This window comes from Pseudonaja textilis, chromosome 8 (genome assembly GCF_049901715.1).
Source record: "Pseudonaja textilis isolate UNSWEBS1 chromosome 8, rPseTex1.2, whole genome shotgun sequence".
Taxonomy (NCBI): domain Eukaryota; kingdom Metazoa; phylum Chordata; class Lepidosauria; order Squamata; family Elapidae; genus Pseudonaja; species Pseudonaja textilis.
In genome coordinates, this window is record NC_141997.1 from 20,664,300 (window position 1) to 20,681,322 (window position 17,023).

A 17,023-nucleotide genomic window follows, 5' to 3' on the forward strand; every position below is an offset into this window, starting at 1 on the left:
GTATTATTAAAGCATTCAAAGTATTAATTTTGTTTAATTTCAGATTTCATGCTTAAGGGATTTGAATGAATTTTGCACTAAGAGCACAGAACTAGTTTAAATCTTCCGCAGAATCAAAGGTGCAGATAACATGTTCAGAACAGATATAGCCATGGAAATAATTGTCTCAGCTTAACTATACATCAGAATTTCTTAAAATTAAATGGATAAAATAAGATAAAAATTCAGGATGAAATCCGAGAAATAAACTCTGTTAAACCTCACAGAATGTACCTGATAACATAAAGGGAAAAGTTTCCTTGAGCTGAGTTTGACTTCTGGTGACTTTATAGATACATCTATGTAGATTTCCTGGTAACAGTTCTGAAGTAGTGTTGCCATTGTATTCTTAGGGTGTCGCCCCCCGTCGCCCCCGCCCCCCCAATATTCTGATATAGTTTACGGTCTATTTCTTGATAGCTATCCCAGAAAGTACTAACCAGGTCTGATCCAGTTTAGCTTTTCAAGATCAAGAAATATGTCAAATAGGGGAGGTACCTAAACCCAATGTAAAATTTTACATTGTAAGGTATAAAAAAGTTCTTCATTCTTACCTCTTATTTTTTATTTAAAGTTCTATTTGGAACTTAAACTACCAATCTATTAACAAAGCGACATATTCGTTCCAGATTTCAAAAATCAACACGCAAGGAAAACAATTTCTTCCTTTTGTTTTCCTGAGATGACGTCTTTAAACGGCTAATGAAATAGCTCCCAGTTTCCATTCTTTCTTATATGGCGATGTTTCTCAACCTTGGCAAATATTAACGTGTGCATTTCAAATCCCGGACATGGCTGGCTGGGGATTTCTGGGAGTTGAAGTCCATACATCTTAAATTTGCCAAGGGGGAGAAACACTGCGCTATCGATATCCTCCTCCTCCTTCTCCTGTTTTCCTGGCTTTACGACAGTACTGAAAAAGAGTAATCATTTCAAGCGCTACAAATCGCTTTACGGCGGCAGCGGCGGAAAAAGAACCCGGGGGACGCGGGAGTGGGGAAAAAAAAATAAAATCGGAGGGGTCGTGGAGAGTAGCAGCTCGTTGAGACACGCGCGCGGGGAAGGGAAAACAAAATAATGAGGGGAGGAGTCGCTAGGTAGGTCGAGTGCACGGGCGCGCGCAGACGGCCGCCTAGAGCGGGAAGGGTGGAGCTGAATGCTAGCGAGTGGGGTTCGCCTCAGTCCCGGGCCTGGCCGTGCTGTGGAAGTGGCGGCAGGTTCGATTCCCGGTGGTGGGGCCGGCGCTGCTTCCGTCGCCGGTTATAGTAGCAGCGGCAACAGCAGTAGCAGCAACAACAGTGAGACCGTCGCGTCGCTGCCGGGAAAGATGAGCCTTTCTCCGAAGGAGCTGACGAGCTTGCTGAGCATCGTATCTGAAGAGGCCGGGGGCAGCACTTTCGAGGGCCTCTCCACCGCCTTCCACCACTACTTCGGAAAGGCCGAGCATTTCCGCGTAGGCTCCGTCCTGGTGTTGCTGCTGCAGCAGCCGGATCTGCTGCCCACGCCGCCGCAGCGCCTGACTGCCCTCTACCTACTCTGGGAGATGTACCGTACCGAGCCGCTCGCTGCCAACCCCTTCGCCGCCATCTTCGCCCACCTCTTGAATCCGGCGCCCCCCGAGCGCGCCCCCGCCGGCTCGGGGCCCGGAGCGGCAGGGAGCGGCGGCGGGGACGACAACGAAAAGCCGCCGCTCTCAGGTAGTTCCCTCGCGTGGCCTCCGGTTGGGCCTGGGCGAATAACCATTGGGGTCGGCGCCCTTTTGCCATTCATTTCGGTAAAAGCCTGGATCTCCCAGAGTACTTAAAAAGATGAAACTTGTTTTGAAAATTGAGGGAGGAGGCAACGTGACTTCTTCGAAGGCTGGCCCAAAGGTGCTTTTTCAGGAGGCAGCTGGGCTTTCTTGTTCTTTTCTTTGAAGACGTTTCGCTTCTCATCCAAGAAGAAGCTCTGAGCTGAAGAAGCTTCTTGGATGAGAAGTGAAACGTCTTCAAAGAAAAAAAAAAGTCCAGTTGCCTCCTGAAAAAGCACTTTTGGGACAACCATAACCTGAATGATTGAGAATCTCTATAACGACTTGGAAGGCTGGGTTGTAATGTCTGAGCAACTTCGGGTTTCTTCCTCCCCTCTTTTAAACTGAGGGGGCAACCCTAGCTCAGTTGCTTCAACCAGATTGGGAGGAATAATTTCTCTTGTTATCAGGGGTTCAATGTTGCCTTTTGGTGCGTGACATAATCTTAAATCTAATTGCAATAACTGCTCCTCCTACCATCCTCCATTAATTCTTTTCAGATCTCTCAAGTTACTTTTGCTTGTTGTTGAGTCTGGGATCCCCAGTTTAATGCTAAATGTTACCTGATAAAAGATTAGAAAACATTCCTATTCTATTCTGCTTTAACCATCTATGCATTACAGAGTTTATTGACCTGTAGGTTTTGGTATAAAAATGTCCACATGAAATGAAAGTAGACAGCATGTATTCTGTGTTTATCAGCATGCTTTTTGTTAGCAAGTATTTGTACAGCAACTTCAATGTACATAAATATTTATCAAACATGACTTTCAGCTATGTTTGTATGAAACTAGGTCTCATACTGGAAGTAATGTTTCCTTTGTCCTTTCTGTTTGTTAACTAGAAATGATTAATAACAGCTAATGATTTGTTTACATAAATAACAAACTGCCAGTATTTGATTTATCTATGGATAAATTGTGGCAATGAATTGTGGCAATACATGAAGATATGTTTTGTATTTGTTGATATCATGGAACCCTTATACATGGAGCATATGAAAATAGCCAATGGTATATACATTATGGTCATGTGAGCAGCATTCCCTTCACATTGGGAAAGATGGTGGTGGACTTTTTCCTGCCTTATTTACATTTTGTCATCCATTATTTCTATCGCTTCTCTATGGTTTTCGTTCTCTTAGCTGAACAGAAGCTTTGTATTTCATTTTATTGTATGATTTAGCATACAGAAAAAGGAGATGTCACTTGTGAAAAGCTAACCTAGTATTTTCTTAATGGGCACTTCCACTCTGCTTACTTGGTAGTCTTGAAGACAGAAGGAAAAATGTATTTTCACAATCCCCTCAGTCCAGAACCTCACTTTTAGCACTGCTAGAATCTCTTCTCCCAAATTTTCCTGAATGGATTTTGGACAGCCTAGGAAGCCTGGACTATCAGATGGGTGGTTGCATGGTGAGAATCCCCTTCTCCTGCTTTTATCTGCAAGAATACTAAATTTACTGAATTCATACCTTTCTGGATTGAGCTCATAACAATAGAAATACTACAACTTCTTTGAAAATTGCTGGTACTATAAAATAACTTCTTCTTTTTTTAAGGCTTTTTGCCCGCAATTACTCCACCAGAACGATTCTTTCTTTCCCAGTTGATGTTGGCCCCTCCTAGAGAACTCTTCAAAAAGACTCCAAGACAGATTGTATCGATGGATGTAGGAAATATGGGCCAATCTGTGGATATAAGCGGTCTTCAGTTAGCATTAGCAGGTAACAAACAAATCATTTCCTGCAGATCTTTGTTTTAATGAAATATAAAATGTGTTTAAACTTGCATGTGAATATTTTTCTTTTCCCTCATAACTCCATAGCACATTTTTAGTTTTGCCTGCAGTTAATCATATGGGTTTCTGCAATGTTAATTATGTATAGTTTTGGAGAAATAACTTGTGACATATTAGAAGGTAAAACAATGGTTTCCAATTTGCTATGGTGTCACTGTGTGTTTTTGTTCATTGATCAACAAAGCACATAGCAATACTTCATTGTTTTGTCCTTATTTGAAAATCAACACCCTATACTTAAAAAAAATCCTATGAAAAAACTATTCTTTTATAGAAATACTGAATCTATATGTTATGTGTCATTTGTGCATAGTGAGAATTGCAAAGTTCGAAGACTTTCCTATGTTAATATCTATTATTGAAGTGACATTTATTTATTTAGTATAATATGGCACGTATTAGCTAGAGATCACTGAGGTGCTGGCTGCCTCTGTGAAAAGGATTTTTTCGAGCAGTGTTCTTTTTACCCATGGGATGCCTGAATGCTGGTAGGCAATTGGTGGAGGCTCCTTTCTTGTCCCTTCGCAGTTTATTCACTCATGGAAAGCCACCGAGCTGTCAACTTCAGTGGCGCGCAGACCCAGCTTCTTACCACATGAGCCACTTCGACCCCTATTGAAGTGACAAATATTATCACAGTTCTTATAGTAATGTGCTATAAGAACTGTGATAGTAATTCAAAACATTGCTTTAATTTTTAAGTTGATTCTTAGATTATTAATTATATATTTTAGTGGACCTGGTCATTTGAAAATCAGTCTCTTTCTCCTGTATTTGTTCTCGAAGAGCTCCAGAGAACTTGAAAATTTGCACTCTGTTTTGTGGTCTTAAGGACCTAATAAAGAAATTGCTCTGATGATGTTTTTTTTTTTGAAGGCTAACATTGCTACCTTTGTTTTTTACCTAAAGAAAATATAGTGTGAGTGGGCTTATTTTTCTAATCTTTATCAGAAGCGTGAGAAAGGCATGGATAGCTTCATGCCATTTATATAAGTAAGCATAGCTCACACATTATAATAGTAAATTAGTTTTGATGGACCATTTATAAGCAATTATTTGCAATATATGTTATAGGATGATGGCTAAATTCATTTTGTTTTGAGGTTTAAAAAAGTAACTATGGTCACTGTATCTTGGGATGAGTGATCCAAGCTTAATATTTAGAAGTTAATTCCTTAGGATTATTCCACACACTTCAAAATAATATATTGAATGTTAAAATGAAACTGACATGATCAAAATCCTTCCTAAAAATTAATCCTGAACATGGACACTACAGAAATTACATGCTTGCATTTTATTTTATATTTAAGTCTGTCCTTTTAAAAGTAAATATTATAAACAGTAGTGGTATATAAGTCTGTCTCCAGACAATAAAATTCAGATTTTTTTCTATAGCTGTCAATAAGTTGCTTACCATTTAACTGCTACAATGGTACCTCAGTACTCATTATTAATTGGTTCTGGCTGGATGTCTACTAAAAACTACCAAACTAATTTTTCCTATAAGGAATAATGTAGTGAGTCACAAGACAACTTACATTAACAAGTTCTAGCTTGTTCATTGAGTACCAAACAAACAATGAGTACCGGGATAAAATTTTTTGCATCAAAATGTCTTGAGTAACAAAATAACGAGTTTCAAAGCAGCTGGTTACCAAGTTACTGCTATATACAGAAACTGGGACTGACTGATTCTCAGGTGCCAAGTTTACAGTTTAAAAAGTATAGTGCAATGATTTGATGTTTTATAAATGTAACATGGGAGACTAAATGTTTCCTTTTCAGCTATGAAGAATGCTATATGAAGGCTTAGAATAACATTGTTGCTTAATAGGAACCACAGGGTTTTCAGGTCTTAAGAGGTGTAAACAAGAAAACAATAGAATTTTGCAGACATGAAGGTGTTACGGAACTCACAATATTAATTTTAAAAGAAGGAGTGATTTGTTTATTTATATTTTATAAATATCTCAAGGTGGTGAACAGACCTGCCTCCTCCTCATCTCCCCACAACAACAATCCTGTGAGGTGATGTGGACTGAGAGAGACAGCAACTGGCACAAGGTCCCCCAGCTGGCTTTCATAGCTAAGGTGGGACTACAATTTACAGTCTCCTGCTTTCTATCCTGATGCCTAAATTTACAGATAATCTCAATTTTTCATTAACAGAAATAGTGTAGATTTGTCAACAAGTTTATTTTTGTTCTTGTGATTCAGGATTTTGGATGCTAAAATTGAATCTATTTTTTCTTTCAGAACGTCAGTCTGAGCTGCCAACACAAAGTAAAGCTAGCTTTCCTAGCATTCTCAGTGATCCTGATCCAGATTCTTCGAATTCTGGTTTTGACAGCTCTGTTGCATCCCAGATTACTGAAGCCTTAGTGAGTGGACCAAAACCACCTATTGAAAGTATGCATCATTTTGGGGTAGCTTTTCTTATGTTACAATATAAGAATTAAATAATGATATTATTTCCCATTCCTTATTTCTGTTCATGTTTATATCTCAAATTGGTGTTTATAGTTAGTGTTGTTCACATGAATGTAGTCCTTCAATTTGAAAAGCAGGGTATAAGGAAAAGATGGTTACATGTTTACCATTATAGCTTTCCAGGTTGAATATGGAACAGTGTCTCAGCTACTACATTGACTTTGCATGAACATGCACTATATTCTACTATTCAGATTGATATTTTATATTGTGTTATGTTTTGTTTAGAATCGTACAGTTGGTTTTTTTTTAATGGCCTTAAATTCTCTTCCTTATGCTTTGCTTTTCCAGAGAATAGTTTTGTTGGACAGTATGGCATGGTAACATATTACTATTTTATTACTATCCCAATTGGCATTGGAGAGTTCTGTAAAGGATATCTCTGCAAACAATATGCTGCTTTACATAAAATTAGGGTCAATAGATGCTAAGAAAGATGAACATAGAAATATGCTGGTCTAAGATGCTTGAGATTGTCAGTTTATAGAAAAGATAATAGACTATACTATATATTGTGAAATAACCTGCAAAGAATAAGATAATGTATAAAAACAGATAATATACTTGGGAATATTTTGAGTGTTGGATAAATATTTTGACTTTTAAGATATTTTTTTAAAAAAGAATGTAATATATTTTTCCAGGTCATTTTCGACCAGAATTCATCCGCCCACCACCTCCACTCCATATATGTGAAGATGAGTTAGCTTGGTTAAATCCAATAGAGCCAGATCATACAATTCAGTGGGATAAGTCAATGTGTATTAAAAATAGTGCTGGAGTGGAAATCAAACGAATCATGGCCAAAGCATTCAAAAGTCCTTTGTCATCACAGCAACAAACACAGGTATGAAATCAATTGCTGACTTGTTTAATTTTATTATTAAAATAATACCTTAATTTTAACTAAATTAAAGCTAGCTCAAGTTTACTAGAATCCCAAAATCGTGATATAAGATTAGCAATTCAGTAACCACATCAAAAAGTAAAAACATTCCCCTGTAACCTTTCCATGAGTTGGTGCTTTAAGATTATTGTATTGACTTATATACTGCCTTGCCATTGAAACTGAGAACTCAAAGCACTTTTCAGTGTTCACTAATTTTTGTTAATTTTTAAATCATTAAAACATAATTAAATTTGGTTTTAAAGATTGGGGTAAAAAGAATCTTCCTAAAGACACAAGAAAGAAGTAGCCAATCAGTTACAAAACAGCTGTGTGCTGTAATCTGGGAACGATATGATGAGTTCACTCTGGCTACTGATGGACTCTGATGATTGTCAGAGAAAGCTGGGGGCTATTCCTGCTAGTCTACTGCATGGCCCATTTAACGCCTTGGTTGCTAATTTTAATGAGAAAACAGCTGTAGTTTACAGAGGAATTAAGGCAAATGAAGCAAGAGAAGAGACAAATAGAGCACCACCGCTTTATAGAGGGAGAACTTGATTGGACGTGAGATAGAATTGCTGTTAAGGTCTACCTTGTAGTGGTTAGAGTGGTAAAGTGTCAGTACTTTTCTACCCTTATTACATCTGCAGATAGCTGTCCTGTTATCCTGTTTTGGGTTTTGAGCCTTGCTGGTTCTAGGACTATACCATCTTTGGATGGGCTGCTGGATGGGCTGAACTCCCCAGATAGACCACATGCATAATATGAGGAAACAACACTGTGCATCCTCCCAGGCAAAGCCACCTGGAAATATGACAAGATGAACTAATTCTACTTGGTTGTAAGACTATATTAACAGACTCTTGCAAGTCTGAAAGCATAAAATTCTTGCTTTCAGTTTTAAGTATTGGATCCATAAGGATCAGTCTTAATTTTTTCTCTGACTATTAAGTAACTGTAGGATCATGCTTATTGTTTCCTGGGCAGATCCTCTCTTTTTGTAAGATCATTCATGTATTTCATTACAGAGATTCATGACTTCTGCTCAAAGACCAGGTAGTACTCATGACTAGGAAGGACCAACTTTGTATTGGGTACCATTGCACCCATTCCTAGCTTGAGAGGCTCTGCTCAATCACGTAGACAACCTAGTCACCATCTAGTTCAGGGGTGTCAAACCCGCTGTCATGTGGGCTGTATCGTGATGTATTATGGTAGTTTTTGCCTTTGCGGAGCTGGGGTGGGTATGGTCTATGTGGGCCATATCCGGCCCGGGCCGCCTGCCAGTTTGACAGGCCTGATCTAGCTGGATTACTGTAATGCAATCTACATGCAGCTAAATTTGATGAATTAATGAATAAACAATAGCAGAAAAGGCCATTTTCTTCGTATCCTGTAAACAGTTTCTGACCATAGGGGCAACTTCAAGAACAGTTTCTTCTGCAGTTCTCAATATCTAGACAGGTTATAATTGAGAGGTTGTTTCTCAGGTAACCAGATAATTGAGCGGTTGTACCTCAGATTACCAAGCTGTACTGTTTTATGGCTTAATGTCAACATTAAATCTGCCAAAAAAAGAAATCAATAGTTGAGATCATGATTCCAGAGCAGCACTATCTTAAACTAATTTCTAGTCCAGCAGCCACTTTGTGAAGCGATTGCAATTTCCTAAACTTTTCAGAGTGCTTCTTGCCATAGCTACAATCTGCAAATCTAGGATAAGACTAAATACCCAGGCTATGGTGAACACAATCATCCAGATAAGACTAAAAGCCAATTAATAAATTGAAATGTTTTATTTATTGAAATTAAAATAGTATTTTTATTTAACTTTATATTGACTGAGTTTAAATTCATTGTATGTATGGCACATGTCTCTCAAGCTTCATATGATTTTTATTGGCTTCAGATGGGGGATACAATAGAGTCCTAAGGAACTCTATTTAAATTGCTAGCTTGTAGATTTTTGTACTTGTTTAATGTTTGGACCTTGTGTTAATTGTATTAAATAGAACATGAATGCTTAAACTATTAGCTCAAGAGAAATCACTTTTACTAGCAATATTTAAAACCTTTACTGGCAATCTCCCTCATTTTTGCACATTATGCCATATTGGCCATCAATAATTACTGTATTTTTTCTATAATTTTATTTTAACTAGAAATTTAAATAAATAAGTTGAAAGGTAAAGTTTTAATTGTTAATAGTTTTACATTTTTAAAATGCAGCTTCTTGGAGAATTGGAGAAAGATCCTAAGCTTGTTTACCATATTGGCCTCACTCCTGCCAAATTGCCTGATCTGGTGGAAAACAATCCTTTAGTAGCTATAGAAATGCTGCTTAAATTAATGCAATCAAGTCAGATAACTGAATACTTTTCAGTACTAGTCAACATGGACATGTCTCTACATTCAATGGAAGTTGTAAATCGGTAAGTAAAATGCTTTAATTGTATATATTTAGTTCAACAAGCTTGGTTTTTCAATGTCTCTGTGAACATTTACAAAATTGCATCACAGTTTTTCCCCCATTAATTATACTTCGAATGATTGTATTAGTGGAGTACAAGTAGTCCTCAACTTACCACTGGAACCAGAATTTCAGTTGCTAAGTTGGCTGTTAAGTGAATTTCACCCAATTTTATGACTTTTTTTTAATCTAGTTTTTTAAGTGAATCACATGGTTAAGTGAAACTGTTGCTTATTGGAAGCTTGCTGGGAAAGTTGCAAATGGTGGTATGACCTGAGATGCTGCAACCATCATTTAAAAAAGGCTGGCTGCTAAGCATCTGAATTTTGATCACACGACCATGGGGATGCTGCATAAGTGTGAGGACCAGTCATAAGCCATTTTTTTAATGCCATTGTAACTTCAAATGGTCACTAAGTGAATGATTATAAGTCGAGGACTACCTGTAATTTGATTTTCACAGGTTGTGTAGAAAGTAAGATGCAGTTGGGAATATAAAGTCCTAAGCCCTTGACCTTTTGAGATATTAGGACAACTATAGGTTAATTTACTACCCACTCTAGTAGCACTTGTGTTCCTGTATAAATGGCTAATTATGATTATGGGAGGTACTCTATAATTATGCTTATGTTGGTGTTCTAATTGCAATTTCAGATACTATACTAGGATAGAGCAGAACTTGTCTATATGCATAGGAGGGAGAATATTGGGGGAAAGAGAATTATAAGAGTCTTGCCTGGAAGTGATGTCCTAATGAGACACTTGCAGTTATTTAATTGGACTCAAAAATGGTTAACTCAGTGTAATATTTATAATGTCAGGATAATTTGTATTGGTGATAAATTTGAGATAAATATTGAGATACGTTTCAGGTATATTTACTGTTTGGTACCATGATTTAACACAGTAGCTATTCATATATATTTGACTACATTCAGTTTATAAAAAACCAATACCTAAACATGCTGTAGTGGTACATAATGGCATATTATGGTGTGACTGAAAACAATTGTTTATTCTTTTAAAGACTGCAAAGTTTCCTTTCCCTTGATGAAGGGAAAGATAACATTCTGAATAGAATATTTTGATGTGAACTATATTCATATATCCATAATCTAACCAATTATTTAGTTGTATTCTGAGGAAGGAGGATGTATAGATACTACATTTACTCCGTGTCCTTTAGCAGAGTATGTTATTTTAATACATTTAGCTTTTTAATATTTTATGTATTACTACATTTAATAATAGTATTGCTAGTCATGCTAGGTGCTTTATTTTAATACAAGAGATATAACAAGTATTTTGAAGGAAATAGGGCAACAGTCATATACAATCACTCAGAATTACTGTTCTAGTTGAAAAACAATGTAAAAGCAGCTTGTGGACTATAAGATACTAATCAATCATCTTTTTAAAATTAGGACAAATGTTGCTTCTTCTGTCGGGATATCTTAGCAGTGTATTCTATCTGAAGTGTAAACTTACACTATACAATTGCAGATATGATGGAAAATATAATTTAGCTATAACTGAATGAAGCATGATGAAGAATGATTAGCTCGTCACTTGTTAGGGCCTATACACTTTTTATGTATTTTATATAAATTGGGCAAGATAATTGATTATAGATGAATTCTTTATTAGTGGACAAAGATAAGCAGCCCAAAAAGTCCTAAAGGAACAGAATGTTCAAACACGGAATATAATAGAACAAGAATACAATGTATATATTAATAAAAACACATTTTTAGAAAATATTTTTCTATCATGCCTTTATTATTTTTATAAATAATTAAGATGATGAACATTTCTAATATTCCTTCCTTCTCCTATTTTACTCATAACAACCCTATGAGGTGTGTTAGGTTGAGAGAGACTAATTGGCCCAAGCTCACCCAGCTGGCTTTCGTGAGGAACTAGAATTCATAGCCTTAACCACTAGACAAACTGGCTCTCTGTTATGGTAAAACTGAAGTGACAGATGGATTATCAGCAAAGATGGCCAATTTGAAAATAACTTTTAAATATTCAACAGGCTCACTACAGCAGTTGATCTTCCTCCAGAATTTATTCATCTTTATATATCCAATTGTATTTCTACTTGTGAACAAATTAAGGATAAGTATATGCAGGTAAGTGTCCAAAAAGAAACTAGTCTTTTTGAATAAAATAATTGAAAATGCAGTAAAAAAAACTCGGGGAAGCAAAAACTATGGTTGCAGAATTTAAGAACTGCAAAACTCTTTTGACAAAAAAAAAGTTAGTTCCTTATGTTTCAGCATAATATTTCACATACAGCATATTATGATGTATTGTTGCATACACAGAAGACCAAGGGCATAAACAAAAATCACAGAAATAGTCATCAAAGCTTCTTCACAATATAAATAGCAAAATTCTGTTCATCACTATACTTTAAATATTTGTTTACAATGGAGTATTTCAGTACTTCTGTATAAATTTGTTTATTCATATGCTTGAATATGTTTATTGAATATATAAAATACAAAAAAATCATTGCTGCAAAGAACTTTTTGGTTGGATGGGAATGTTGCCTTGATGGATAAATATAGCCCTGTAGTTTCTGGATATTTTTAACAACACAAGGGCCCATAACTGTTGGTTCCACATTTGAAGTATTTTAATCTTTTGAAATATTTATATTTGTATTGATATTTATGTCTTCCAATTTGAAGATATATTTCTCCAGATTATTTCCCCTTTAAAGAGTGAGATGTTGAGCCTATGTTCCACTTACATGTTGGATTTTATTAATATGTCATTTTCCTGACTTTAATGAACACAGAACTGTAGGGGAAAAGGAAAATGACTTTGATGGAAACATACAAAATCCACTGCCTACAGAAAACAGGGTGAAGCATTGGTTTAAAGCCACAATATTCAGAAGCAGCTCAGGCAGATGCCTCCCTAATTCAGAATTTGTTGCAAGATTTTATTATAACCTATATCTCAATAAATCAACTGTGGAGTTGATTTTTACTTAGTGGGCTGACATCAGGTGACCAACCAGTTGGTATCTATTACAATGACAGTGCTCTCAAGGTGAACCTATTTTGGAAATTGGATGAAAAAACAACTTAATCTATTCCTGCTTTTTCCCCAATCTTAAAATGTTAGATAATGGTGCATATCATTGTGATGATAAATGAGTCATTTGCTGCTTTCACCATCCTTATAAGAGTCACTATGTAGATAATTAGTAGCTTTTTGAAATTTCACATAAGAAATTAAATCAATTAAGAGACTTCACTGTTAGCTACTCTGCTTAAAAATAGAAAAAAGTCGTTTTTGATAATTCCTGTTTTATACTAATTCCCTGCTCCAGATAAGCCAATCAGCACGTATTCTTGCACAAATCTATTTTGTTAAATGACTTCACTGGGATACAATTATGGGTCTAAGTACTCTAGAATAACTTCTTTGATTGGTAAACTCTTACAAAAAAAATAGGGCAAATTTGGGAAAAAGCCATTAGAAGCAGCCTTTAGTCATATTTTGAGATCATTGGATCCTATTGTAGGAGCAGCCCTGATGGTGCAGTAATGTAGGCTACTTCTGCTGGCTGCCAGTAGTTCGATCCCAAGTGGCTCAAGGTTGACTCAGCATTCCATCCTTCTGAGGCCAGTAAAATGACCCAAGTTATTGGGGGCAATTACTGACTCTGTAAACTACTTAGAGAGGGCTGTAAAGCACTTTGAAGTGGTATTTAAATGCTATGGTTATCTTATCAGTTTCTTCTTGTCACTTTTGAGGGAAGAGAAGAAGAAACAAAGTGGGAGATGTAAAGCTTTGTTCTTGGAATCTAGGCAGGAACACAACTTTTCTTTAAAAACAAAAACAAAAACAGATTTATAAGCCCGCTTACCATAGCCTGTATTATTACACTGAATAGAATGAACAATCCACCATTAAATTGTGAGAAACCTACTAATGTAGCACTTGCATATATTTATAGTCTTTTGTGGTTGTAAGTAGTGAACATAAAAAGGGAAACATAAAAAAGGCTTATTGTCAGAACAGTAGAACAAAAGAACTCTATTTTACTTTATCTTAGTTCCTTTGATACAGGTAGTTTCCAATTTACAATCACAACCGAGACCAGAATTCTGATGTTAAGCAAGATGATTGAGCCTCACCTGATTTTTTTTTTGCCATGGTTGTTAAGTGAATCATGGTATCATTAAGTAAATCTAGTTCTCCCAGTTGATGTGGATTGTTGGAAGCCAGCTGGGAAGGTTGCAAATAGTGACACGACTCCCAAGATGCAGCTGCCCTAAAATATATGCTGTTTACCAAGTGCCTAAATTTTAATCATGACAGTGGGAGTGCAACAATGGTTGTAAATATGAAGACTGGCTATCACATTTCAGTGGCATAACTTCGAAGGTCACTAAACGAAGGGTTGTAAGTTGAGACTATTTGTAATTGGGAGTTAATTTGAAATAATGGCAACATTTCAGTAAATACTTGTGCTATTAGGAATATCAATTAATTGCAGAATTTAAAATCTTGCAAATTTGGATAAATTGCAAGATAACTTTGTTTTAAAGTTTTGCCATAGTATCAAGATTATTCAAGCTTGTTTCTTAAAAAAACATTTTTTTGCTTTAGAATCGTCTGGTACGTCTTGTTTGTGTATTCCTACAATCCTTGATTCGAAACAAAATAATTAATGTACAGGACTTATTTATAGAGGTGCAAGCCTTTTGTATTGAATTCAGCCGGATAAGAGAAGCAGCTGGACTTTTTCGATTGCTGAAGACACTTGACACTGGTGAAAATCCTTCAGAAACAAAGACTTCTAAATAAGACTGATTTGGAACTTTTTTTTACTTGATTAGTGTGGAAAAAATTCTGTATAGTTTTTTGTTGCTTGCAATTAAAATGTTTGTGCTTTATTAAATTGAAGTTTTTGTTGATGACTTGGAACTAATTTAAACTTTAAGCAAATTAACCTGATGTTAAACCCGAAACTCTAAATGGGTGCCAACCTACGTAGCAAAGTATTCCATGCTCATCTGTGTTCCAGATGATTTTTAATCAAGTTTAAACAAAAACAGAAAAACTTGGGAGCTTACATATCACCCACTAAAAATGATAAACAAGACCCAAAAATCATTCTTGGAAAGGGAACAGGCTGCTATTGAGCTTTAGAACATGCCAACATATCTCTTTAAAACATACTTTTCAAAATGCTACTAAATACTATGAGTAGGCCATTTTTAAACTAAGTTTTGTAGAGGTATATGTTTAATTTAATCAAGTGCTTAATCTAGAATTGTTTTAAGCAAGTTTAAGATCAATGGCATTAAACTCCCAGGAATTCCCAGTCAATAGGAAATTGCTGGAAATTTAACTTTATGCAACATGAAATAGGTGTCAGTTTCACATTAGCAAGATCATGGCAATGATCTTGCTAATGTGAAATACTGTATTTGCTTCTGATAATTGAGAAGTGGCATTTTGAAAGTGATTTCTTAAATCTTATCATTTTACAGTGCAAAACAGTTAAACCTTTTATAGTTTTCTCCTGGATTACTATAGTCCATAATAAAGCTTCACCAAAAATAAGAAAGGATATCTGTAAATGTAACTGGAGAAATCCATGCTATTTTGGGGCAAAAACATGCTATTCATGCTATTTTGGGGCACTTCTTCAATAACTTAGAATAAAAGATTCTTTTAAAGATATAAAAGCAGTAATACATTCTAATGATATAAACATCAAACTAAGCCTTACATTTTCCCGAAAATCAGATCTATCCTGAAACTAAGACCTAGCATGTTTTTATGCATGCGCCTAATATAAGCCTTACTCCCCCAAAGCAAGCCTTAAGCGCCTGCACAGCCTGCCACAATGCAAGGTGGTGGAGCTGTCCCATGTGCTGGCTTACCTCAGGGACCCTAAAGCCAAGCCATCCAGGGCAACAGCACCAGCAGCCATGTGCAGCAGGAGCCCACATGCCTGTCAGCCCAGTTCTACTAGCTTGTGGCTGCAATGAAACATGAGGTGGTGGAGTATGTTGATGCGATGGCTGCAAGGTGAGACAGGTGTTGGGACATGGGTGGCCTGGCTGTGGGAGCCCTGAGGTATGCCCATTTGGGGCAGCTCTACCTGCCCTGCCTCTTGGTGGCAGCACTGGCACCCCACATGGCCTCCTGCCCCACTGTGAGCAAGCAGAAGTGGGTCTCCCGTACATTTGGGGGGGGAGGGGGAGGGGAGAAAATAAGACTCTGAAAATAAGCCCTAGTGCTTATTTTGGGGCCCAAAAGAAAATAAGACCCAGTCTTATTTTCAGGGGAACATAGGTATAAAGATTTAATCAGTTTTGTACAACAAAAATAGATGTTTTGATATCTAATAAACATTAAGTTTAAAATATTTTGACACTTCAAATCCTGTCAGAAAAAAACAATGTAATTTAGGATATTTGTTTCATCTCCCAAGTATTTTTGTAGCCAATTGTCTTCTAAAAATGGATGTTCAAAAACGCATTCAATTCTATTTCCAGAAGATACTTTCAAGGTGTCATCCAATGGCAATAATTTTGGCTTAATTAGTTCATGAGGACTGTGTCTTATTGATAGTGCCTAAATTAGTGATATACTTACTATATAGTGTTTTAGAACAGATTAATGAATATCTTAATGAGAATCCTATCCCCTTCATGTGATATAAAAATGTAGCAGAAATATTTATTCTCAGGTATACTTACACAAACAATAGCTTAAAGGTCAGGATATTTTTTATAGAACGGCAGAAATGGCTTATTTCCACCAATATTTTCTCTAGATCCCTGGAAAACTAAGACTGGAAAACAAGGGATGGCTAATACCCTGAAAAATCATAATATGAAGTAGTTAAAAAAATAAATTTCTTGCAAAAAAACTTAAACACTTGATTTCTAATCCTTTACAGAACCTATGAGTCAACAGAATCTTTAAAATGGCCTAATGATAAATACAGCAAATCCCCAAGGAATTTGCAAATACCAGAATCTGCTCCTAGGGAGTTTATTCTAAAATTGTAGATTGATGAAAACATTTAACAATATAGATAAAAAGATTAATTTGAATTGTAGTATTGGTCCAATTATTAACATTGATGCTATTGAAATATCTCTATTCTGGGCAGGGGGAGCATCAAGTACAAGGCTGCATGGTTTATCTTGTACCTAAATGCAACAGCTGTTTACTTTGTAATCACTTAGAAAAAGACTAGCTGCAGAGAACATAGACTGTTTTGTCCTTTTTATGGTGCTGCTAAGGTCAGATAAAAAGGTCGCTTCGGGAACTTTGTCATCATGCCTAGAGAGTAAACTGTTAAGAGGCACTGCAATTCGGCCTTTCATTGTCATCACTCCTCAGCAGCACACAGGGTATAATTTTTTTATAGATACAATTTGCAGTTTATCTAAAATAAATTTCAGTTAGTTCCAACTTGTAATTGAATAAATTGTAAAATCAAAATTCTAAAATTCTGCCTAAATCCTCAAGAACACAGCCTTTATCTGTATTG

General features: G+C 36.2%; 1 protein-coding gene and 1 non-coding gene across 2 annotated transcripts; one reads left to right on the plus strand and one right to left on the minus strand.

Moving 5' to 3' along the window:
- The first annotated feature begins 615 nt into the window (after positions 1-615).
- On the plus strand, positions 616-14,407 carry CNOT11 (CCR4-NOT transcription complex subunit 11). The gene is made up of 7 exons (XM_026707584.2): positions 616-1,736; positions 3,390-3,554; positions 5,888-6,040; positions 6,766-6,968; positions 9,240-9,442; positions 11,519-11,615; positions 14,116-14,407. Exons 1-7 carry the CDS (start codon positions 1,196-1,198, stop codon positions 14,311-14,313), a joined length of 1,560 nt encoding a protein of 519 aa, XP_026563369.1. The 5' UTR covers positions 616-1,195; the 3' UTR covers positions 14,314-14,407.
- Positions 14,408-16,766: 2,359 nt separating this feature from the next.
- LOC113440903 (small nucleolar RNA SNORD89) lies at positions 16,767-16,873 on the minus strand. The gene has a single exon (XR_003374773.1). It is a non-coding gene; the product is annotated as a small nucleolar RNA SNORD89 (small nucleolar RNA).
- Positions 16,874-17,023: the final 150 nt, after the last annotated feature.